At 42.8% G+C, this 25,313-nt stretch overlaps 1 protein-coding gene across 4 annotated transcripts in view; it reads right to left on the reverse strand.

Annotated features, from left to right (window-relative positions):
* atp8b4 (ATPase phospholipid transporting 8B4) overlaps window positions 1–25,313 on the reverse strand; it is a 245,466-nt gene that overhangs the window by 102,921 nt on the left and 117,232 nt on the right. For all 4 annotated transcript variants that reach the window (XM_072565057.1, XM_072565058.1, XM_072565059.1 and 1 more), the window contains 4 exons: window positions 14,577–14,635; window positions 7,941–8,054; window positions 6,446–6,544; window positions 4,438–4,499 (listed from right to left, as the gene is read on the reverse strand). In XM_072565057.1, coding sequence (XP_072421158.1) covers window positions 4,438–4,499; window positions 6,446–6,544; window positions 7,941–8,054; window positions 14,577–14,635 — 334 coding nt within the window. The remainder of the gene's footprint in view (window positions 1–4,437; window positions 4,500–6,445; window positions 6,545–7,940; window positions 8,055–14,576; window positions 14,636–25,313) is intronic.

Consider the following 25,313-nt stretch of genomic DNA (forward strand, 5'->3'; position numbering starts at 1 on the left):
GCCCAACGTGTCCACATTGACCCTCCGAAGAGTAATCCATCCAGACTCATTCCCCTACCCTATTATCCTATATTTACCTCTGACTAATGCACCTAACCTGCACATCCCTGAACACGATGGGCAATTTAGCATGGCTAATTCACCTGACCTGCACATCTTTGGATTGTGGGAGGAAACCCACGCAGACACAGGGAGAACATGTAAACTCCACACAGTTGCCCAAGGCTGGATTCAAACCCAGGTCCCTGGCGCTGTGAGGCAATAGTGGCTTTTGCAGTCTGGTGATCATGGTAGAGGAGTGCTTCTGTATGGGACACTGACAGTTACTAAAGGACTCAGACTGCAAGAGGAGACAGCTTGGAAAACCACTGCTGAACATATTAAACTAGCAGAAAGTTCCTTACAAATGGGCAGCTACCTGTATTACATAACTGTTGTCATGACCCCCTAATATCTAACCGTCTCAGATTGATCCACTATTTATCAAGTCTAAGTCTTAAAGGTGCCAGGTGGTGAATCACCTCTGCAGTGTTATGAGAGTATAATCATAGATTCCTGGAACTAAAACAACAATATCTCAAACTCATCCCCATTAAACAATAATCTTAAAGATTACAGTGATATGTTGACTCCATAATGTTCCTGAAAGATCTACTGCACTTTTTGGAATCTTTATGCTCATAAGCCCTGTCAAAGAAGCAGCAGCACCGCCTACAATCAACATCAAATATTTATTCTGGTGTTTCATCTATAGTCTTATTCAAATCTGTTGTGTTAACTCAAAACTAGCCCTGTAAATACATGTTGATTGCATTTTCCTAAAAGCTTTAATTAACCCGATTAGTAAACTTAAACCTCTGCAATCAGCTAAACGTCATGTAATTCTGAAAGCAACAAAAGTATTTGGAAAATAAATAATGAACACTTAAGGAACAAGTAGTAGAATTCAAAAGTGTTTTTTAATTTATTCACAGGATGAGGGTGTCACTGGCTAGGCGGTATTTATTGTCAAGATTAGAGTGGTGCTGGAAAAGCACAGCAGGTCAGGCAGCATCCGAGGAGCCCTTCATCAGCTCTTGCAAGGATGCCTACCTTGAAGAAGTCGTGATTTGGAGATGCCGGTGTTGGACTGGGGTGGACAAAGTTAAAAATCACACAACACCAGGTTATAGTCCAATAGGTTTAATTGGAGGCACACGAGCTTTCAATCACCTGATGAAGGAGCGATGCTCCAATTCAACCTGTTGGACTATAACCTGGTGTTGTGAGATTTTTAACTTCGTACCTTGAAGAAGTTCTCCTCCTCTCTCTACAAAGATCTCAGAGTCTCTCTCTCACTGCAATCCCCAGGTCATCTCCTCTGCCTGAAACGTCGATTTTCCTGCTCTTCGGATGCCACCTCACCTGCTGTGCTTTTCCAGCACCACGCTAATCTTGACTCTGATCTCCAGCATCTCCAGACCTCACTTTCACTCAGGCAGTATTGATTGCTCATCCCTGATTGCCCAGAGAGCAGTTAAGAGTCAACCACATTGCTGTGGATCTAGAGTCACATGTAGTTCAGACGAGGGAAGGACAGCAGTTTCCTTCCCAAAAGGACAGTGAACAAGATGGGTTTTTCCAACAATCAACAATGGATTCCTGGTCATCATAGACTCTCAATTCCAGATATTTATTGAATTCAAATTCAACCATCTGTCGTGGCCCAGAATGTTATCTGGGTCTTGGATTAAGACTCCAGCGATAATACCCAGAAGGCCATTGTCTCCAATATTCTGACCCAATATATATTTACAGTCAACATCAGGAGCAAATTGTAAATACCAAGCAACAGATTAAAAACTACTGATAAAGTATGACAATTAAATGAAAATGTGGCTTGATAGAGTATACTATTTTCCAATTTTTTTTCAATAAACTTGGAGAAAGCAAATTCCCTAAAAATAATGTGTTGCATGGAACATCATAGAATCCCTACAGTATGGAAACAGGTCAGTTGGCTCAACAAGTCCACACTGACCCCCCCAAAGAGTAACACAACCAGACCTATTCCCTTACGCTATTACTCTAACATTTACATCTTAAATTAATAATGGACTCGCATCCCAGAAATTTAGATTTGCTAATTAGAATTTAATAAATCATCTAATTTATGGGCCAGAACCAGAAATGTATCCATGAAATTTGCCAGACCTTTGTAAGAAAATCATTTGGATCAGCAGTATGGAATGATTGTACAAACAGCTGGAGACTATTTAATCATTGAATCTGCACTGATTCTTTCAAAGAGTGACCCAGTGAATCTCAATCGCCCAGATCTTCCTCATAGCATTGTAATGTTTTTCTTTCAAGTATTCATTCTTCATTTTGAAAGTTTTTATTGAATCTATTTCCACCACCCTGTCAAGCAGCACACTCTGAAACCCAATCACTCAGGCCATAAAGTTTCTTTCTTCCTCATATTGCTACTGGTTTGTAAACGCGCCCTCTGATTATTGACCCTTCTGTCAGTTCCTCTTTGTTTACTCTATACTTCAATCCCCTATAGTTTTCTTTGCTCTAATATCCCCCAGAAGGGACTCACCTGTCACACTGGACTCAATGGCTCTAGTCCCATACTGCATTGTTTTTTTCAATATTTTTAGGACAACCAAGGATTTCATGTTGCCCACATCCCAAGATCATAAGCTAAACTACTACCAGTGAACCAAGTAATGTGGTCTCAAAACGTGACCATTACACATTCGCAGCAACCACAGGTTAACTTCCCTCATTGTAGTCTTTTGAGTTTACAGTATTGTTAAAGCTGGCTTGGGAGAAAAGGATTGGCTGGGTTAAATTAGCACATTAAATCATAGAATGCCTCCAGTGCAGATTGAGGCCATTTGGCCCATTGAGTCTGCACTGACTCTCGGAAGAACCTCCCAACCAGGCCCATCCCACCCAGTAATTCACCTAGTTCTTGTACTTATTTGTAAGTGCTAAACACATGCCATAGATTCTATGATTGGAATATTTTTTCCCCACTCATCTGCTTTCCTTCCTTTAAACAACACCCAATAATATTTACATTAAAATTACTTGAAATGCATTTTGGGGAACAAGAATAACACTGCTGGGATATATCAGCAGAAAACTGGAAGGAAGGAGTCAAAGAGGAGCGTGATTCTAAAAATGAAGAAACTCAGTGATTGATGATATTAAAAAAATGATGTTTACCTCAACTCAAGCTTACAAAACCTCACCTCAAATGTTCACAGTATCCACATGACCACTGAACAAATTCCATCCATTCCACTTGTATGGAAAATTTGGACCATCTTTTATTATATCAGCCTCCTAGATCTTGCTCATAGCTACAGCTGAATATACATGGGTTATTAGATTAGATTAGATTAGATTAGATTATCTACAGTGTGGAAACACACCATTCGGCCCTCCAAAGAGTAACCCATCCAGACCCATTTCCCTTTGAAAAATGCACCTAACACTATGGGCAATTTCGCATGATCAATTTACCCAACCTGCACATCTTTGGACTGTGGGAGGAAACCGGAGCACCCGGAGGAAACCAAGGAGTCAGTCTTTTAGCATAACTTCTTACTTGCATTTCATCATTCAATACAAACTCCAGCCTGCTCTCTCCCATTCCTAACCAACTCCCCAACTAGAGGTAGTCTGCCCTTTTCAGTTTTGAAAAGCCCGCCACCAAATCACCCAATAAACTAATTAGCTTACTTTTTAATTTTACCAATGTCCAGATGGAAGTAATATGGTCATGTATCTGCTAGTTATATACTGTCCAAATGTCTTCTTGGAGTGCTGACTTTTCCAAACTCATTCCCATTCAAATTGCTCCATTAATGTTAGACACAGAGTAGCATCATCTACGTCAGGAATTAGCTCCATTCAATTCAATAGGGGCTGAAATTTGAGCACAGCTTGGGACACGATCCAATGCTGGCAAACAGCACGAAGATCTGGGCAAAGTGGCATCTGCAGGAGGTAGAGTATTGGGTCGCTTGGCACTGGATGACAGTTCTCTGCAATACTTGTAATTATTGGTTGCCATATGCCAACAAAATTCTTTAATAACAGGATATGAGTGCCTATATATAGCCTTATCAATATATCCTCACAAACATATAATTATGTTCTCACACAAATCTATTCAAAGATTAATCAGTGTGCTACTAATTGCTGCTCAAGAGCTTTTGCTACATACATATTCTTCAAGTAAAATTATTAATTGGCACAAAAGCCAAATAGAAAGGCAGAATGTTAGGCAAACAAGTTAACTTTATGTTTCAATTTTTAAAACCAGAGTATGCAGTAACTGCTTTGGAAATAATAAACCCGTCATAGAAATTTCAATGCAGAAAGAGACAATTCAGTCCATTGTCACCTTTCCAGGTTGAAAATTTATAAAGAACTTACTTGCCATCAATGAGCACCTGAGAGGATCGGTTGTTGACCTGATTATCACTCTTATAGCGAAACTGAAAAGTAAGAGAGAGTGATTGTACCCGTCCACTGACTGCTTTTGTGTGAAGAAGAGTTCTTCATAAGAAAATGCATCTATTTTTTTCAAAATAGCCCTATCACTTTCTTTTAACCCCAGGCCTTTGCTGAGTTAATTGAAGTCAGCTATTTTCCTGCAAGCAGCTCACTTGCTTCCACGATTCCCACAACTGAATGCAGTCAGTTCATTAGCTTAAATGAGCAAACTCATTGTATTTCATTCCCCAACCTGATGGTCAGTATTTGATCTCCCAACCTCCTTCCTTTCTTCCCCCTCATGTTCCACAACAAACAATGGTTGGCTCCCATCATTTGCAACCAATGGCAATGATGGGAATTTTCAAAGGGTTCATATGGCGTTAACTGGAATTTGGCTGAAGTGCCTGTCTATTTAAGCTACAGGCTCATACAATATAGTGATCAATGTCCAAAGATACACAGAGGCACCTTGATGATCCAAATATTGGACTATCCAAAGGAGATCTCAACGTCCCGACAGAAACATTACATCAAACACGTGTTTCCAACATTGATCGCGTCTTTTGTTTACAATGATTAAACAGGCACCGTCTCCAAATGACTGACCTCCTGCCCTCTCTCTCTCACCCCCCCACACTTTCCCTGGAGTTCTACACAGGGGTGTACCCTAAACCCTCCTTCCCCAGATAATCTCTCCAACATTGTCTTGTACAGGGTAAAGGTGGAACCTGTCGAAAAGTTGCTGTAAAACGTTGTGTGCGTGCGTGTGTGTGCCCACACGTGGAGACTTACCCCACAAAGACGGCAGCAGCAGTAGGAGTCTTCTTGTTGGTGTCCAGTCTGGCTGCCCTGGAGTGGGGAAGAGGTGGACATGGGGGGGGCGGTGTTGGATGGGTTTGGGGGGGGGGGGGGCAGGGGGGTGGTGTTGGACAGGTTTGGGGGCACGGGGGGGGTGGTGTTGGACAGGTTTGAGCAGCAGGGGTCGATCTTGGATGGGGTTGGAAACGGTATTGGGCAGGGACGGGAGGCTGGCAGTATTGGACGGGGGCGGGGTCTCGTGTGCAGTGTACTGCCTCATCTCCTGAACAGGGAGCAGACTGAAAAAAACTCTGAGCCCCAGAGGAAAGGCATTGAATCGATTAACTGAATAATTGATTATCCGAATGAAATAGTGCCCAGTCATCTCTTCAGATAATCGAGGTTCCTGTGTATTCGGAGTCTGCTTTCCATGCATGATGGAACTGAACAGAGACTGTCAAAAAAGTGTCGCATTTTAGATCTTAACCTGACAACTTCTAACAAGATATCTATCTGGAATCCCATAGCTTTTTGGTCAAATTTAAATAGGGTTGGGGCTTCAAAATGATACCACCCTCTATGTAAATCAATCTCACACTGTTTTCTCTGAACTTAAGATAAAATGCAAACTGGCCCACACACTGGGCTTTTTAACATAACTTTTTTCTTCCTGGCTCATGAGCTCTTAAAAGGTTAGCCATCTCCATTTAATATCATAAATGAACAAATCCTTCAAAAATGGATTGGAAAACATAAGCCTGATCTTGCTAAACCAAAAACCTAGCTTATGGATTGATTCTTCCCCATTGACATTGTGCAAGGCAACAAGGCCATTTGTATACCAAGAGCAATTCAAGCACGGCGCATTGTAAACTCACAGAATGATGGCAAATACACTGGAGGATCAAAGTTGACTTGAGTGAAGTGACAATAACAAAGGAGCCCAAACGTAAATGAACATGCGGAATCTTATCTCACAAAAACCATCTCACAAACCACCGACTGTCGTGGAGCCAAGAATGAAGAAGTGAAACCAGCATCACTACTCTTATACAGGATTTCACGAGCTGCCTCTAAACTCTAAAGGAGCGAATCCGAACTAGTGCAATGGGCACCTCACTTTGCCCAAAATGAATTAAGTACTTACAAAATCATCTGTAGCATCTTTGACTGCAGTGATGGTTAATACCAGCACTAAAGGCACTATTGTGGTAAACCAGGACAGTGAAGAAATATGAGGAATCAGCTGAAAAAAATCAAAACAGACCCAATTAGAATTAAGCTAAATAATTCACAAGTGTACACTCCTGGGATTTAGCTCAATTTACATCTGATGCTTCACTTAATACATAATAAATAAATGATCCGGAGATAGGAATTAAGCAATGCAATAACAAAGACAAATTTTAAATAAAACAACTGAATTATCAAGCAATCTGAACTAAGAGACTAAACTAACAGGAATGTTGCCCTTAAATAAGCTCCTGTGAAGCATAAACATGGATCAGCAAGAAAAAAAGGCCATTTAGCCTGTGCTGTGTGTCTACATAAAACAATCCATTTCAGCTTAAAGACTTAAACTGGATAAGTCACATATTTAATAATTGTAAGTGACTTCAAGCCAACAAGTTGAGGCTAAATTATAGCACACAGAAGTGATTACAACCAAATAGAATCAAACACAATCAAACTGATGAAATAAAAGTTGAACTAAACAAAAGCTTGTAAACTTTTAAACTTTATGAAGGATTAAAACATATATTTATATCCAGAACTGTGAATTCATGGTTGCAAAAACATATCATGTTAAATTTGTTCTTTTAACGTTAATAATTTCGATTTCAACATTGTGCTGAATTCAATGCCATGCTCAGATTTGGAAGGTCATAGCAGCTGATGACATTGAGTTGAATAAATAGAAGATGCACTAAACCCAATGCTGAGTTCCAGGTGTTAATAGTATGTGGATGGCACACCCCTGAAGAGGAACCACCTAAGACTGTTACTAATAATTCACATCCCATCCTCCCCATCCCTTTCACTGTTATTTTCTTCCCCCTTGAGTACCTGGTTGGTGCACCCTAAGTCCACTGGTTGCTCCACAGGGACAGCTGTAAAAAATGGGGAAAACTAGTATTGTAGACAATAGAAATGGTACTTTCCCTATTCTTTAGTTTAACTGTTTCAAGATAATTTTATATTGCCACACATATTCAACTGGTAAACCTCAAGACCAACAGTGGAAAGAGTACAGCTCCTATGACAAGTGCCCATTGATGGTAGATATGGTACAAATAAACTATAAGATCCTGTTCAGGATGGTAATTAATCATCTTGGATACTGGGCCACTCATTTCACAAAGGGTGTGGCCTTGCTAATTTCATAAATCAGAAGGAAAGTTCCGCTCTTTGCCAAGTTTAACTTGACACACAATAAGTTTTATGAACCATTTGAACACACAAAAAAAATGCTAGAAATCACGGTTTTAACAGCAGCTGCGAGCTTGTTTCTTTAGATGAAAATATTTCTCTTCTAATATTTGAAGCACGTGTTATTAAATACTCCACTGTCAAAGAAGAGTCAGTCACATGATACCAATTGTAAACATGTTCTTGTGTGCTGTATTTTAAAAATCACTAACCTGTAAAAGCAGCAGGAACAGAAAATATGCATTGGCAACTCGTTGGAACTGCTCAAACAAGTTGATAGGCAGAAATGTGATAACATTGTACTTTGAGGTTTTGATGCGGTTATTCTGAAATAACATAAGAGTACAATTATTCAAAGATATTTAAATGCAATCAACAACTGTTGAATTTTCTGATTAATATCAAGTTATAAACTGATGGCAATAATCATGTTTTCACTATATTTGTCTACAGACCATCTACAACAATATAAATGGGTGGCATACATTGGTTCAGCCAATGGCAATTTTAAAAACTTTCCCATAATGTTTTTATCATAAATATTGCATCTGTAGATTTTGATGTTTCTGGAAACATTTATTTATTCTTTTATGTCAGCATTGATGGCCAGGTCAGTAGATTTTGCCCGTGAATTAAATGGTTTGCTGGGCATTTCCAAGGGCAGTTTGGAGTCAACCACTCTAGCTCTGGAATCACATATAAGCCAAGACTGGGCACAAATTTCAGACTGCCTTCCCTTAAGGTCATTCTCGAATCATTTACATAAATAACAAAAAGCAGTTCAATTTGTTTAAATTTTCGCACAGCCTGGGATGAATATTGAAAGCAGTAGTTTTCAGAGTTGCTGTCATGTACACTTTGATATTTTTCATTAAATAATCAACAGTGTCCTCTTGCTATAGTTAGCTTATCCATAATCTACCACGCCTACGGTAAAGTGTGTTCTGTCATTAATACCATATATAACAAGAAAACAGAGTGTCAAGGTTTCTGAGTTCAGTTCAGAGTCAGACTACAAATTGGGAAAAGAAGTCACACTCCAGCCTATGGGGAAGGGCTTAAATCACTGACCAAAAAAGATATTTAACTTGCTTTGGTAAATATGACCAACTTGATAACTAGTTTTGATTTCATCCAAACTAAAAACGGAGTGTTAACAATTAATTTCATCCATGCTTTCAGAAAAATGCTGGGAGCTGAAATCAAAATAATAACAAAATTTAACTATTGCCTGTTCAATGAATACAACAACAAGTTAATGAATGGGTGTTGATTGGGAAGGTAGGTACACAAAACTAAGCATTTACTGCAATGGACAATAGAATATTAAGATGTGGTTATAAAGCGTTTGCCTTCTCCTCTCACACCCCAGATATACATTGTCCTTTATACAGAAGTGAGGTTCAAACAGTTTTGGTTTTATCAATATATAGTCAGTTCTTCTACAATGTGAAAGTTGCGTTCTTGTGCAATCCCACATTCTAGAAAAATTGTGCTTTAGAAACAGCGCTTAAAGAGTTGGCGCTGTAATCACGTTACAGCCAACATGTTTTAAAAGTCTGCGCAGTAGAAACAGTGCCCTCAATTCGTCAATCTCATTGCAGCGAGTGCACATTGATGAAACGTATGTTATAGCAGATCTAGGAATTAGGAAATTTTAACTAGCTAAAACAATTTAAAAAAATACTAAAATGTCAAACCATAAGTCCACATATTTATATAGGGAAATTCATTGGCCCAATAGATGCCCAAGGATAACAATGGACAATGCAATTAAAAATAATGCTTCAAAAGGTCATGTACAATGCCTGTAAACTAATGTCCACCAGATGGAGTCAGTGCATTTAAAAAAAAAAGTTGAAATTGTGACTTAAATTATGGATTTGTGCCTGATATTTTTTAAAAAAAACAACATTCAGTTGGAAGTAGACAATGTCTGGAAAATGCATCATGAGCACAGCTAATTGAAGTCTGTGGAGTCAGACTAACGGTTCTAGGCCTTCCTGCACTCGCGCCATTGGGTGGTTTATTCTCAACATGCTTTTATCAGACAAATTATCCTTCTTGAATTGAAGTTCAGAATTCATAAATAACAACAGGATTGGCCACCAGAGAATTTGCTGTTGATGAGAATTTCCCACATTACAATCAAAAAGCACTGAAGAGTAGAGGATAAAAAATATTATTGTTTTGAATAAATTAAAACTTAACTAATAAAAATTGAACAACTTAAAAAAAGTTTCACTGCTGCCTTCATTGAGAGGAAATCTTTTCTGAGATAAATTTTGGAATAGTTTCCACGGCAGAGATCAGGCTGCTTATTTATGGAGGAGATCCTACTTCAAGTTTGACCCCACTCATTTGCCAATTGACGCACAAATGCTTAAATGTGAAGTACTTTTCAGGCTGAAAAGTAAACGTCTTGTCATCAAATCTACAAACATCATAAAGTGTGACCTTTCAAATTCTGGAAATCATGAGAATAAATTTTTAAAAAGATATTTAATTTCCTTTTATGCACTTTGATTTCCTCAAAACATCAAGTATGTCAAGTATCGTTTACAAATCAATGCAAATTGTCCCTGAAATCTGGTTATTAATCATTTTCCATATTATAGAGCCCACAGGATCACTCACATCTGAGGGAAAGACTAATGGAGACCCGGCCACTTGAACTCAGAAACAATTCTCGTTTACAAAATGATTTATAAATTATGGTCAGTGTCTCCATTATCTCACTCACGACTCTTCAGTGTTGTGCCTGCAAGCAGCCAGATTTGGCGACTTCCTGCTTTTACTCCTAATTACGGTGACTTTTATCCCAGAGGTGGGTCTTGGAATCCTCTCAGGGTAGAAACTAACATCTAACTTTCAACCTTAAGATTTCAAAATACATGACTCATTTCTGCCACTATCTCAGTATTGGGCTCATTCAAAAGTAAGCATGCCTCTTTGCGCTTCCATCCTTTGATGCTGGTGTTAGCTCTTGGTGTTTTCACTTATCTAAGGTTATATTTTCTGTTATATTTTCTTCAGAATTTATTAATCTCTCCTTTTGCTTCATTTCTATGGTACTTCTTTAAGTGTCCTCAATTTTCTTCTGTATTCAACCCTACATTTGGTATATGTCAATTTTAAAGAAAATCCAACACTCCATGTAGGCCCAGCCTGTGACACACTTTAATACAAGAAGGAATTAAGCAAAATATAATCAGGGCATCTATTTGTTTTTTTTTTAAAACAGGTTTTCATGAATGGAGAGTTTGGGATTATTCACAATCCTTCCCAAATCTCAGAGCACAACGTTGTCATGGTAAACGACAAAATGGAGAATGTGGGACAGCACCAGAAGCCACTCAGCTGGATGGATTTTTGCCTCCAGCCTTATGGCAAGAGTTAGACGCACATCCATAATCTCTGATAAGGACTGATGTACCATGAGGCAGAGCAGATTCTGCAACAGAGTAGACCAAAACTATCATTGTAATGTAGTGTAGAATACCACATTTCCAAATCCATTATCCAGTTTTGGGTCTGAAACACAACTGAAAATAGCTACCTTCTAGTTAGACACTTGTGTGTTGAATCACTTTAAATCTTCAACCATTTTCATCTTGAATTTGTTAGGTTATGGACAACGTTTCTCAAGGATTCTGTGTGCATCAGTTACCAGTTACATGCCCTGGTTTTGTATGTAGAATCTGATCAGGCTCTGCATTCTTCAATAGGTTGACAACATATTGATTGGGAAAACAGCTCTGGATGCATTCTAAAGGGCCTTCACCACTATCTCAGTCCCCTGTAAAGGGTCAAAGATAATAGCACATGCATACACTTCAAATCTTTCTAATTATCGAGAAATAGCTATGATATGCTGCAAATAACATACAGATCCATCATTAATTATTAACATATAGATACACTGTCCAAGCACCAACCTCAATAACCAGTTTCCAGATGGAACTGCAATGAGAATAATGCTTCTTATTCAATTTTCTTTCTCTGTCTTCTCACGATTTTATAACCAGGCAGACATAATTCACATTGGCAGCTCTGTTAAAAACAAGTGTCTGACAGAACTGCATCCCGTCCTTCAATTCTAATTATTCTGTCTAGTTCCCTGCTTTTATTTAAAATGCTTTGCACATTGTATAACCACCGTAGTCCTGATTCAGAACTATCTTCCCTTCTCCTTTTTCTCCTATTCTTTTCTTCAGTGTCATTCATCTAACTATTTTATCTGCTCTTTCCCATTTTGTACAATTGTTCCTAATCCTTTCTTCATCTTCCTTGCTTTACGATTTTATATTCACCTATTTAAACCTCTCCAAGGGCTTGGTTATTATTCCATTCTTGAGTTCAAACAAAAGCAAAATACTGTGGAGGCTGGAAATCTGAAACAAAGACAGAAAATGCAGGAGAAGCTCAGAGGTAATGATTTGTATCTGATTTGATTCTTGTTTATTCGGAAAACATTGTATAGGATTTGAAACATTAAATTTAACATTGAGTTCAATATAACTTTTTGAAAACAAACATGCGTCAAATCAGACTCAAAACATTATCTCTGTGTCTTTTCTCCACAGATACCCTGCTGCGTTTCTCCGGTATTTTCTATTTTTATTTCATTGTTGACCTCAGCTTGCTCTAGAACTCATCACACTGGAGAATTCTGAAGTTCTCCCTTCAAAATGATGTGTAAGCTTTTTGAGGATGGGCTGAATTTTACTACCCCATGCTGGTTTAGCATGTGGTACCAGAAGTCATCCTCAGATTACTACCTTGGAGGTCCTGTTTTCTAAGCATCTGAGTGCATCAAACTCCCTTGGGAAGAACTCTATGGTATTCCAGATGTCACTGACTCTAATACAAGCCATATTTTCAGACTGCTCGTCCTCTCTCCACGAAATGTATCCCATCACATGCAACATTAAAAAAAACTGGCTAAGGCTGGCAGTTGTGGCTGCAGTAAAAGGTATCATTCCCAAAAATATGTTATTCTAACTTTCCACAATATTTTTCATCAGAGAGTATTACCCATTTACTATGAATACATCACTAAGAGTGGGCAATTTCATAAAATGCCTGTAGTGTGGAAACAGGCCCAAGCCAACCAGTCTACACTGATCCTCCGAAGAGTAACCCTCCCTGACCCATTACCACACCCCATTACTCTACACTTACCCTTGTCTAATGCATCTAACCTACACATCCCTGAACACTGTGGATAATTTAGTATGGCCAATTCACCTAACCTGCATATCTTTGGACTGTGGAAGGGAACCTTAGTACTTGGAGGAAACCCACACAGACACAGGGAGAATGTGCAAACTCCACACAGACAGTTGCCTGAGGTTGGAATCAAACCAGGGCCCCTGGCACTATGAGAAGGCAGCGCTATCCAGTGAGCCACCATGCCACCCGAAATTAAAGCAGTAGTTTCCAAACTAAGGTGAGAATGCAAACAAATTCTACCTCAAATCCTTTCAGTTGGAAGCTTTTACCGCTCTATTCTTGGATGGGTTTCAACTGGAGACCAGGGGTTATTATCTCTCCACCCTTCAGGCTCTCTGCCTGTATTCCTGAAACGTCGATTTTCCTGCTCCTCGGATGCTGCCTGAACTACTGTGCTTTTCCAGCACCACTCTAATCTAGACTCTGGTTTCCAGCATCTGCAGTCATTGTTTTTACCAGGGGTTATTTAACTTGTTATTTCAATAGTTGAAAGGACAATGAAATAGCCCATGGTGCCATTTTACCTATCTAAAGATTGTGTAAGGAAATGATTCATTCTTCATATTAACCCTTAGCCTTTGTCAGTTATGTATTGTAGGTTTCAGTTAGCAGATTGGAAATATCAGTTCTAGTGAAATTAACAGCAAATTCAGGGCAGTCCCATCACCTGCCCTTTCTGACTCAGCATCAAGAGTTTTCTGCAGATCTCTCAGGAGTGAGGTACTATGGAGAGAGTTTGATGATCATATAGAGAAGCTGTAGCTTTAGATCATGCCTCCTCCAAAGACAGCTCTGTAATATTCACAGAGAGCGCTGCTGTTCTCTTTAGCAACTCTGAGCTGCATCACCTAATTAACAGGACAGTTAAGGTGAAGGCCTGAGAAGTGGTTCTTGTTGCAAGTTATTGCAACTAATGGCATGAAGTAATGGGGAAACATGTGGAATCTTACAGAGTCAGAGTGAAGGAAAGATAATCAAAAAAAAGAGGTTCATTAAAAAAAACTTGGGAATTGACTTTTTAAACCAGCCAATTGGTCCTCTTGACCTCAATACTTGTATCGTCACAATTGTTTGGCTGCAAGTCTCCCAGGATATGTGTAATTATTGGTAGTAATCATAAGCATTGTATATGCAGTTACTGGTAATAATTATTATTATTGTGACCTTAATTTCAATGAACGCCCATAAATGCCTTTGAAACATATTACCACGTGAAATAATATATAACTCTGTAAAGAAGAACATTGACTTCCTAAGAAAATTACTCTGCATAAAAGCAGTGCAATACAAGAGATACTTTTGTAGTCAGGCAGGAGTTTGCAATAACCATATCTGTCACTTTAGAGGAAAGGTTTAATTATGTCTTTACTCCTAGAATAGCTACTTTGCATGTGTGAAAGGAACTGTCACAAAGATACCACATCACATGACCCTAGAACATGTGACTGCAAGGATACAGCATACAGTCACTTACTATACGTTCTAACATAGTTACATTCATAAAGTTTCTTAAAGTTCAATCTGATGAGTTTTGACATTTTTCTATTGTTATTGGATTATGGTTTGTAGATTATAGACTTTGGAGTGTTTACAAAGACTAAATTTTCACTTACAGCATATTGAAACTTTTCGTTATATTCACGGTTGTTAGCTATCACCCTCCGCTCCTCCTCTGAAAGACAAAAAAAAGTGATTCAAAAACAATTAACCACCGTTACTCACCTCATCAGATTGTGAGGAACCAGATCATACAATTGGAGAGAATCTGTAACACCTCAATTACAGACTGAATAAGAAAGCTCCTTCATTCCAAAAGTAACAAATCTGAAAAACAATTTTACTTTTATCTTTTAGGGTGGGAGCATTCATCATTGTGCCTGCAAATCACTCAGTCAATATTCGTGTTAACTCTATGCCCAAGACAGCTTCAAGCAAACAACACACCAGGTACTCAGTTTTCAAACACTGAAACACGTGTCAATCCATCTAAAGGATCAGAAAGACAACTTGAGAAGAAGCTTCAAAGAAGGTGCTTCTCCAGAACTGTCTTCTGCACTGACTCTTACTCAGGAATCTTTGGATTTGAAACCTTGACTGTGATTCGCTGTCCACAGATGGGGTTTGACTTGCTCCAACATTTTCCGTATAAATTTCAGATGTCCACCTTCTGAAGAGTTTTAATTGACAGCACAAATACTATTCGCTCTGAAGGGACAGACCATTTCCATTTAGTGGTACAAAGTTGGTGGGTTTCATCCATATGGAAGATCTGGTTCTGCCTATTTATCAGCTGGAGGAATACTGCACTAGCCCTGAATTTTGAAGTCAGTAACTCCACAAATCAGATTCCCCACAAGTAGAAATTTGTTTCTCCTAAGAATTCATTCCTATTTTTAACATTTTCCTCCAGCTTTTCCCAGCTTAGGGACTTGGCAATGGCTATATCTCCCATATCTGTGACAGCCTCTGGTGAGCTGGCAAGATTCCAGAGATGTGTCAACACATTCCCACCCTATCTAAAAGGAAACCTTTTACTTTCATAGACTTAATTTAGCCATGCCCAAGTTGCAAGGCACATGTCTTCCATATAGTTTTCAGCTATAAAGTATTCAGGTTAATCCTAACATGCAGCATTAGTCAGCCATTCATTGGCGCAAGCTTTAGGAGGAGATGTAAAACTAAAATAAAATGCAGTCATGAGCAAGTTGTCAAAACAAAACTTAATTCTGAAAAAAGTGTCAGCAAGAGGCATTTTGTTCACAGGTGAATGTAGGCTTGACGTAGGAAGAGAGTTGGTTTCCCGTTTGCACGTAGAAATCACAAAAGAGAATTTTATACTGAACATATGGTCAGTTAAAGCTAGGATATGAATTGAAAACAGGATACATAGCAGTCACACACATAACGTAATGGTAGATATTGCCGACCTTCTTGTTCATTTTAATGTAATAGAGCTATTGTTACTAAATAAATAAATACTGCTGTACAGGGCACTGGGGGAGACCACATCTGGAGTACTGTGTTCAGCTTTCGTTTCTTTATTTAAGGAATGATAGAATTGCCTTTTAATTATTAATTGCATTTGAAGCAGTGCAAGAAGGTTCACTAGACTGATTCCTCAAATGAAGGTTTGTCGTACGAGGACAAATTGGAAGTGTATCCTTCCCCTTGTGGGAGTGACTAGCACTAGGGGATACAGTTTTAAAATAAGGCATGTCCCATTTAAGGAGGAGACAAGGAGACTGTTTCTCTTCAGAGGGTCTTTAGCCTGTGGAATTCTCTTCCCCTGAGAGCACTGGAGTAAAGGTCATTGAATATTTTTAAGTCGGAGTTAGATGGGTTTTTGACTGACATCCGAATCCAAAGATGTGTGGGGTATAAAAGGAAGGTAGGGATGACAATGATATCAGCCACATTCTCTTTAAACAGTGGAACAGGTTCAAGGGCTGAGTGGCCTAATTTGTACTTTGTATGTATTTTCTATGCCAAAATATCTTAAAGAAGAGATATTAATGCCCATGTTAAAGTACGTGCTGGAAATTTACAATAACACCACAATTGAATCCCCTGACAATATGCTTAAACATACTGCCAGCAGGTGGTTAACTTGGATTTTGTTTTTGACTAATTTGACTTATTTACAAAACAAAAACAGTTTCCTGTTAAAGATTGGTTCAGTGGGAATCAAGCCACAAGGAGGAAGGGCCACATTCTTGTTCTTTTGAGGGTGAATGTGGAGGTGAGCTAAAATAATTGTGTTTTGCAGGGGGAAGGTCGCCTGCTTTCCTCATTGCGCATGCATGTGTGAGAGAAATGGCACATTTTACAGCCAGGAGGTTCTGCCCCAGCTTCCAGAAGCTTCCGGGTGCTATATTTCGAAAGGCATTTCACTCTACAATCCAGGAGCATCAACCACCCCAGCCCACCAGCTGAGGTGTTAGGGTCCAGGTAAAAGGCAGTGCTGCACTGTGAGGGTCTCCTGAAGGCTAGTCAGGACAGAAGGGCTGGCATCAGGCAGCTGCTCGGGAGGATGAAGGCAGCCTGAATGATAGCTGTATGGGTCAACACCCATGGGTGACTCCAGTGATGTAGGAGGATGATGTTCATAGCATCACCAAGGGGCACACTAACCACTAACTGCTCTATTTGGTGTGAGTGAATGCTGTAAAGTTGCAGCTGCAGTGCACTATCACACAGGAGGGTGGCTGCCAGGCATCTCCTTCACAAAACCCACCTTCTCCCTCGTGTCTGCGTGGGTTTCCTCCGGGTGCTCTAGTTTACTCCCATAGTCCAAAGATGTGCCGGTTAGGTGAATTGCTAACTTGCTCCATAGTTTTCATGGATGTGTATGCTATGTGCATTAGTCAGGGATAAACACAGAGTAATACGGGAGGGGGATGGGTCTGGGTGGGTTACTGTTCGGAGGGTCTTATTGAGCCGAATGGCCTGTTTCCACACTATCGGGATTCTATGAAAACCTCAGTGTCACTACATTGCAGCTCCCAAAGTGACACTCTCCTGGCGTTGCCACTCTCACTTTTGCCAGGGTTCATGTTTAAACATAAAAGGAGCTACAATACTCATCGGCTCATATATCACCAGGTTCACTGACCTTTCACCCCAACTAGGTGAACGTACACAACTGGGCTTTTCACCAAAAACTCACACGGGACAAGGAGACAGCGACAAAGAATGGGTTTGTACTAAACACCTGACAGGCATCACAGGCCCATTCCTCGGGCAACTTCTTTGTGGAGTTTGCACATTCTCCCAGTGTCTGTGTGGGTTTCCTTCGGGTGCTCCGGTTTCCTCCCACAGTCCAAAGGTGTGCAGGTTAGGCGAGTTGGCCATGCTAAATTGCCTGTAGTGTTAGGTGAAGGGGTAAATGTAGAGGAATGGGTCTGGGTGGGTTGCTCTTCAGAGGGTTGGTGTGGACTTGTTGAACCGAAGGGCCTGTTTCCACACTAAGTAACCTAATCTAAGTAATCTAATCTAATTATAATACTGACCTGTTTTACATCAACTGTAGTGCTTTAAAGGCACTAACCTTTCATTCAGAAATCTTTAACTCCTGACTTCCCTTACACCAATTTTTTCTTACAAGTAAAGCACACAAACAATAACAGTACTGGAAATTGCCATCTCTCTCATTATCAATCAATGCAGACAGAGTGCTCCTGTAGCCATACTATTGTCTCTTAGGGCTTCTCTCCTTCTGCAGGGAAACAACCAATATGATAAGTGGAAGACATGAGGCTGCTCACTGTCTCAAGCAGCAGGCCGCTGAGCTAGCAGGAGAGCAAGGGGGCCTTTCCTGCAGTAACAGGAGATTGGATACCTACAGGCACTGAGTCAGTCAGAGGGACTCCAATCTTCTACTCCCACCTGTACAGGAAGCAGCATTGCTGTCACTAAAATGTGGGAATTCAAGACCCATCCCTATCAGTCCCACAAACCACACCACTGAGGAGGAACAGTCATGAGTCTCAGAGTCTGCACTCCCACCCTCCTCCTGCACAGAGTCATTTGCCTCGATCAAGTGTAGGTCTAAGGTGAACACAGCATCGACTTGAGCTCACAGTTAGAGGAGGAAGTAACGCCACTGGTCTCAGACACCCTGAGGATTACTGGGGAACAGGTCCCTGCAGAACCCACCATCAATGATCAACGTCCAGATGTGGCCATTCATGAGCTAACCAAGATGGATAGACAAGAAGGGTGATGTTTTGGCAAAGATTATCTGTAGACTTGAAGCGAAGGGCAGAGGAGCCTGCCCAGGTTCTATCCGTTACAGGCTGTTCTCAACATGTGAGTGCATAGCTGCATCAAGGAACTGGATGTTAGCTGCTGTGGGCACCAGGTCCAAAGGAATTGGTATCTGCCGGCTATGCACATGGCCCTTCACCCCATTGCTCCAGCCATGCATTCACTCATTCATTCATTCCCTACCGAGGCTGGAGGCGTTTGAGGGACCATGGCATGACTGTGCATCAACCGGGAGGAACAGCATCAGGCAGGCTAATTGGGACTAACATCTCAGACACTCCTGACATATCCTGCTACCCCATCTCTCCCCTTGCCAAATCAAGCAAGAGGGAGGAGGTCAACTGCAACATTGTGACCCGACCCAACCACCCACACTCCCCGGAGTGCCAATTTCCCCTCTCCATTCCCCAGGATCCTTCCAGTGCCCACGCCAACCACACCCTTTACATTCCTCCCACCTTTAAGTGGGCCTCAGACTCCTCCCTCCTTGGTCAGCTCTGCTTGCCCACTCTTGTTTAGTTTGTTGGCGTCAGCCAATGTGGCTATTTGACCCGGTCAGATTTTACTGAAGGAGTTTGCATTCACTGGAGGTTTGGACGAAGACGTCAACCCTGCCAGGTATCACGTCTGCAGTCTGGCTGTGAGCGTGTAGGTCCTGTTTTTTCTCCACGAGACTGTGACCTTGAATGTAAATGCAGTGAACGTGCGGGAAAGATTCTGCGGTCAATGCCATTGCCTTGAATTTGCTTCTTGCCCTTCGAAAAGCTCCAGGCAAGTGCAGAAAATCACTCCCCAAATTTCCACAGAACAATAACAATTATGTTCAGCTCAGAGTTATCTTGGCAATTAAACAGCTGTACATTTGAAAAACATGTTGCTCTTGTTTTGCCCTATTGGTTCACTGGTTATCTCTCAGACTATTTCCAGCTGTAAACTGAAAAGGGCCACATTTCCTTTCCAAGACCAAATAAAAAGCTGAAAAGAGTTATGGGCCATTTCCCACTAACATGTGGGCAGGAAAAAAAATCTAGATCAAAAGATATTCAGTCGCAAATCAACACGGTCAAAAGCCTTGACTGTGATGGAAAAATGCCTGGATTACCAGCATCTAAAAGTATCCAAGTCATTGTTCCTCCCCTGAAGGTAATACCATAATTACTCAGAACAATAAGGAAAATCAATGGCAGGACCAGGACCCCAGTGCTGATTGCTGCTGGGATGACGGCTGGGATGGGGGTGGGGGAGGGCAGCATTGTGGCTCAGTGGTTAGCACTGCAGCCTCACAAAGCCAGGGATCCGGGTTCAATTTCACCCTCAGGCGACTGACTGTGTGGAGTTTGCACATCCTCCCTGTGTCCACGTTGGTTTCCACTGGGTGCTCTGGTTTCCTCCCACAGTCCAAAGATGTGCAGGTTAGGTGGTTTGGCCACGCTAAGTTGCCCATAGTGTCCAAGGATGTGCAGGAGAGGTGGATTAGATGGGGTGGGTCTGCACAGGATGCTCTTCAGTGGGATGGTGCAGACTCGATGGGCTGAATGTCTGTTTCTGCACAGTAGGGATTCTACGATTCTAGGGCATTTCAGCCAGACCTGCTGAGTTTCTCCGACAATATCTATCATTGATTGTTGCTTTCTCCATGACAATGCCTCGACTAGTTAGAGTTCACTTGCCAATCATTCAGCATTCTCCACGCATGCAGTATAATTATTGGTTTTCCCCTTGAATTGGTATTCTTGCAAATTGTCCTGATGAGTACAAGAGGAAAAATTTTGACAAGAAGTTTTGTCTTTACAGAGTTACAGATTTTGCAAGCCAGAACAGATAGCTTCTTAAAGTTCAACATAACACACACACACATGCACGCGCGATCTGGAAATGCTGCAAGAGGCTCATAGAATGTACATTTTCCCATTGTGAATGATAAAAAAAACTGAAGTGTTTGTGTGCAGATCTGACATAAATAAATTTGGTTCTGATCACCCCATTCAACACAAGAACACTTACAATTCTTTTTCTTTATTCTTTCATGGCGTGTAGATCTCACTCTCAAGGTCACCATTTGTTGCCCAACCCTAATCTCCCTTGCACTAATTGTGGTGTTCAATGATTTCAGAGTCAAGCACATTTGCAATGTGTCTAGAGTCACATACTGGGCCAGACCTTCAAGGATGGCAGATTTCCTTCGCTAAAGGACATTAGTGAAACAAATCGATTTTTACGAAAATCAATTAACCTTTTATGGCACTATTGTCGAGACAAACTTTCAATTCGATATTTTATTCTGAATTCAAACTTCGCCAGCTGCTGTGGTAGGATTTGAAAACAAATCCTCAGAGCATCAGCCCAAGACGCTGATTTATTAGTCCGGTGATATTATCACTACACCCACCTTCTCCTTGGACTGACAGCTGGACAATATCATACAACTCAAATCGCAATGTTGTTGTAACCCCATTACACATCTCTGTGTACTAACAGACTACACTCCCTCCTCTGAGGAATGACGAGCCAATCTTTCTTGAAAAGGCCATTGTCCACGAACAAGGCCGTGTGATGTAGCAGAGGATGTGTCTACGCATTCCTTTGACCTCCAGAGATGGAAACTGGTCCACATCCAAGAGTCGATTTTAAATATGGGGATAAAGGGTGTACTGAGCAGGCTTCATTAGTTAATATGTGTTACATTAATCACTTTAATTGGAAAATATCCTTTTAACTTAAACGTGTCAAAGAATTAATTGGGAAAATTGAATTATTTATTGCCGGCCTTATAGACGAACAATTTAAGGAACCATGAAGAACAGTCCCATGTCCTGGCCAATATTAATCTCTCAACTAATTGCAAAAGTAGATTACGCCTGCTTTTATATTTCATAGTTAAAAATCACAGAACACCAGGTTATAGTCCAACAGGTTTATTTGGAAGCACTAGCTTTCAGAGTGCTGCTCCTTCATCAGGTGGTTGTGGAGAATAAGTTTGTAAGACACAGAATTTATAGCAAAGGTTTACAGTGTGATGCAACTGAAATTATCAATTGAAAAGAACCTGGATTGTTTGTTAAATCTCTCATCTCTTAGAATGACCATATTGGTTTCACTGATTACTAAACTTAGTGATCTCAGACCAAGCCCCACTCTCTGCAACTGGATTCTCAGTTTCCTGACCCACAGGCCACAATCCGTGAAGATCGAGGACAGTACTTCATCCTCACTAACACTCAACACTGGAGTCCCCCAGACGAATGCCATTCACAAGTTCGCTGATGACACCACCATAGTCGGTCGAATCTCAGATGGCGACGAAACAGACTACAGATGGGAGGTGCAAGACCTGGAAAAATAGTACACTGAGAACAATCTAGTTCTCAACGCCAGCAAAACCAAGGAACTCATTACTGACTTTCAGCAGGATGTTACTCACACACCCCCCCAAACACTAACAGCACAGAAGTGGAACGAGTGAAGAGTGTCAAGCTCCTGGGAGTGGTCATCCACCACAAGCTTTCTTGGACTCTTCATGTGGATGCACTGGTTACAAAGGCCCAACAATGTCTCTTCTTCTTCAGGCAGATAAGGAAATCTTGTATGACGGTGAATACCCTCGCCAACATTTTCGGTGCACCTTTGAGAGTATTCTATCTGGATGTACCTGGTATGGCAACTGTACCATTCAAGATCGGAGACGATTACAGATCGTGGTGAACTCGGCCCGGACAATCACAAAGACCAACCTCCCATCTATAGAATCCATTCACCAGGCCCGCTGTCAAGGAAAGGCCGCCAGCATTCCCAAAGATCTATCCCACCCGGCAATATTTTTCTACAACCTCTACCATCGGGGAGAAGGTACAGAAGCCTGAACACATGCACCAGCCGGTTTTTAAACAGTTTCTACCCAACTGTTGTTAGAATACTGAATGGACTCAAAAACTCTTAGCATTCGTCTGTACCTGTGCTTTGGTTTTTGCCACTGTTTACCTATTATTTGTAAATTTATGCTATTTAACTCTGTGATCTGCCTGCATTGCTCACAAGACAAAGCTTTCAACTGTGCCTCAGTACACGTGACAATAAATTCAATTCAATTCAATTCAAATCTTCCATATGTAAATCCCAGAACCCTTTTTAAAATTACATTCTCAAGTGAACTTTAATAAGAGGTGCCATGTTGTCTCAGAGATAATGCATTGAAGATGTGAGGTACCCTGTGTGAGGCTGTCTGTGCCCCAATGTTCAGACTGATTTTATTTTTAAAAAAGGGATTTACAGAATCTTACAAAGATTCATGCAGTTTTTCAGCAAAATAAAATGTAATTCTGCAAGTACAAATTCACCCAACAAACGTATATGTCTGTGTGTGCATGTGTGAGAGAGAGTGTGTGTGTGGTGGTATATGGGTGTCTGTGAGAGAGAGTGTGAGTGAGCGTAATAAATGAGTATAAGTCTGAGAGAGGGTGCATGTGTGGGTATGTTCATCTTGGAGGATGGCACTTCAGGATAGGCAACAATGCAAAGTGGTTGAGCAGAGGCTGATAGCCAAGTTTAGTACTCGGGGGTATGGCCTCAACCAGGATCTTGGGTTTATGTCACCCTATAGGTGACCCTAATGTACTAAACAAACACACACACACGCACGCACACGCACACCTTCTCACAGACTTATATCCCCTTATATGCACACTCATACACTCTCTCTCTCTCTCTCTCTCTCACACACACAGACAAGCTTGTGGGGTGAATTTGTACTTGCAGAATTATATTTTATTTTGCTCAAATACTGCATGAATCCATGTAAGATTCTGTAAATTACTTTTTTAGAAATAGAATCAGTCTGGGCCTCACCTCCACACTGCGCCGGCCTCACCTCGACCCCTCACACTGCACCGGCCTCACCTCGCCTCCACACTGCACCGGCCTCACCTCGCCCCCACACTGGTCTCACCTCGCCCCCTCACAATGCACCGGCCTCACCTCGACCCCTCACACTGCACCGGCCTCACCTCGACCCCTCACACTGCACCGGCCTCACCTCGCCCCCTCACACTGCACCGGCCTCACCTGATCTCCACACTGCACCGGCCTCACCTGATCTCCACACTGCACCGGCCTCACCTCGCCCCCACAGTGCACCGGCCTCACCTCGCCTCCACACTGCGCCGGCCTCACCTCGCCCCCACACTGCGCCGGCCTCACCTCGCCCCCACACTGCGCCGGCCTCACCTCGCCTCCACACACTGCACCGGCCTCACCTCACCCCCACACACTGCACCGGCCTCACCTCGCCCCCCCACACTGCACCGGCCTCACCTCACCCCCACACACTGCACCGGCCTCACCTCACCCCCACACACTGCACCGGCCTCACCTCACCCCCACACACTGCACCGGCCTCACCTCACCCCCACACACTGCACCGGCCTCACCTCGCCCCCCCACACTGCGCCGGCCTCACCTGATCTCCACACTGCGCCGGCCTCACCTGATCTCCACACTGCGCCGGCCTCACCTCGCCCCCCCACACTGCGCCGGCCTCCCCTCACCTCCACACTGCGCCGGCCTCACCTCACCTCCACACTGCGCCGGCCTCACCTCATCTCCACACTGCACCGGCCTCACCTCATCTCCACACTGCGCCGGCCTCACCTCGCCCCCACACACTGCGCCGGCCTCCCCTCACCTCCACACTGCACCGGCCTCACCTGATCTCCACACTGCACTGGCCTCACCTCGCCTCCACACTGCACCAGCCTCACCTCGCGCCCCCACACTGCACCGGCCTCACCTCACCCCCACACACTGCACCGGCCTCACCTCGCCCCCCCACACTGCGCCGGCCTCACCTGATCTCCACACTGCGCCGGCCTCACCTCACCCCCACACACTGCGCCGGCCTCACCTCACCCCCCCACACTGCGCCGGCCTCCCCTCACCCCCCCACACTGCGCCGGCCTCACCTCGCCCCCACACACTGCGCCGGCCTCCCCTCGCCTCCACACTGCACCGGCCTCACCTGATCTCCACACTGCACTGGCCTCACCTCGCCTCCACACTGCACCGGCCTCACCTCGCCCCCCCACACTGCACCGGCCTCACCTCACCCCACACACTGCACCGGCCTCACCTCACCCCCACACACTGCACCGGCCTCACCTGATCTCCACACTGCGCCGGCCTCCCCTCACCTCCACACTGCGCCGGCCTCACCTCACCTCCACACTGCACCGGCCTCACCTCATCTCCACACTGCGCCGGCCTCACCTCGCCCCCACACACTGCGCCGGCCTCCCCTCACCTCCACACTGCACCGGCCTCACCTGATCTCCACACTGCACTGGCCTCACCTCGCCTCCACACTGCACCAGCCTCACCTCGCCCCCACACACTGCACCGGCCTCACCTCGCCCCCACACACTGCACCGGCCTCACCTCGCCCCCACACACTGCACCGGCCTCACCTCACCCCCACACACTGCACCGGCCTCACCTCACCCCCCCACACTGCACCGGCCTCACCTCACCCCCACACACTGCACCGGCCTCACCTCACCCCCACACACTGCACCGGCCTCACCTGATCTCCACAC

The sequence above is a fragment of the Chiloscyllium punctatum genome, chromosome 48 (genome assembly GCF_047496795.1).
Source record: "Chiloscyllium punctatum isolate Juve2018m chromosome 48, sChiPun1.3, whole genome shotgun sequence".
Taxonomy (NCBI): domain Eukaryota; kingdom Metazoa; phylum Chordata; class Chondrichthyes; order Orectolobiformes; family Hemiscylliidae; genus Chiloscyllium; species Chiloscyllium punctatum.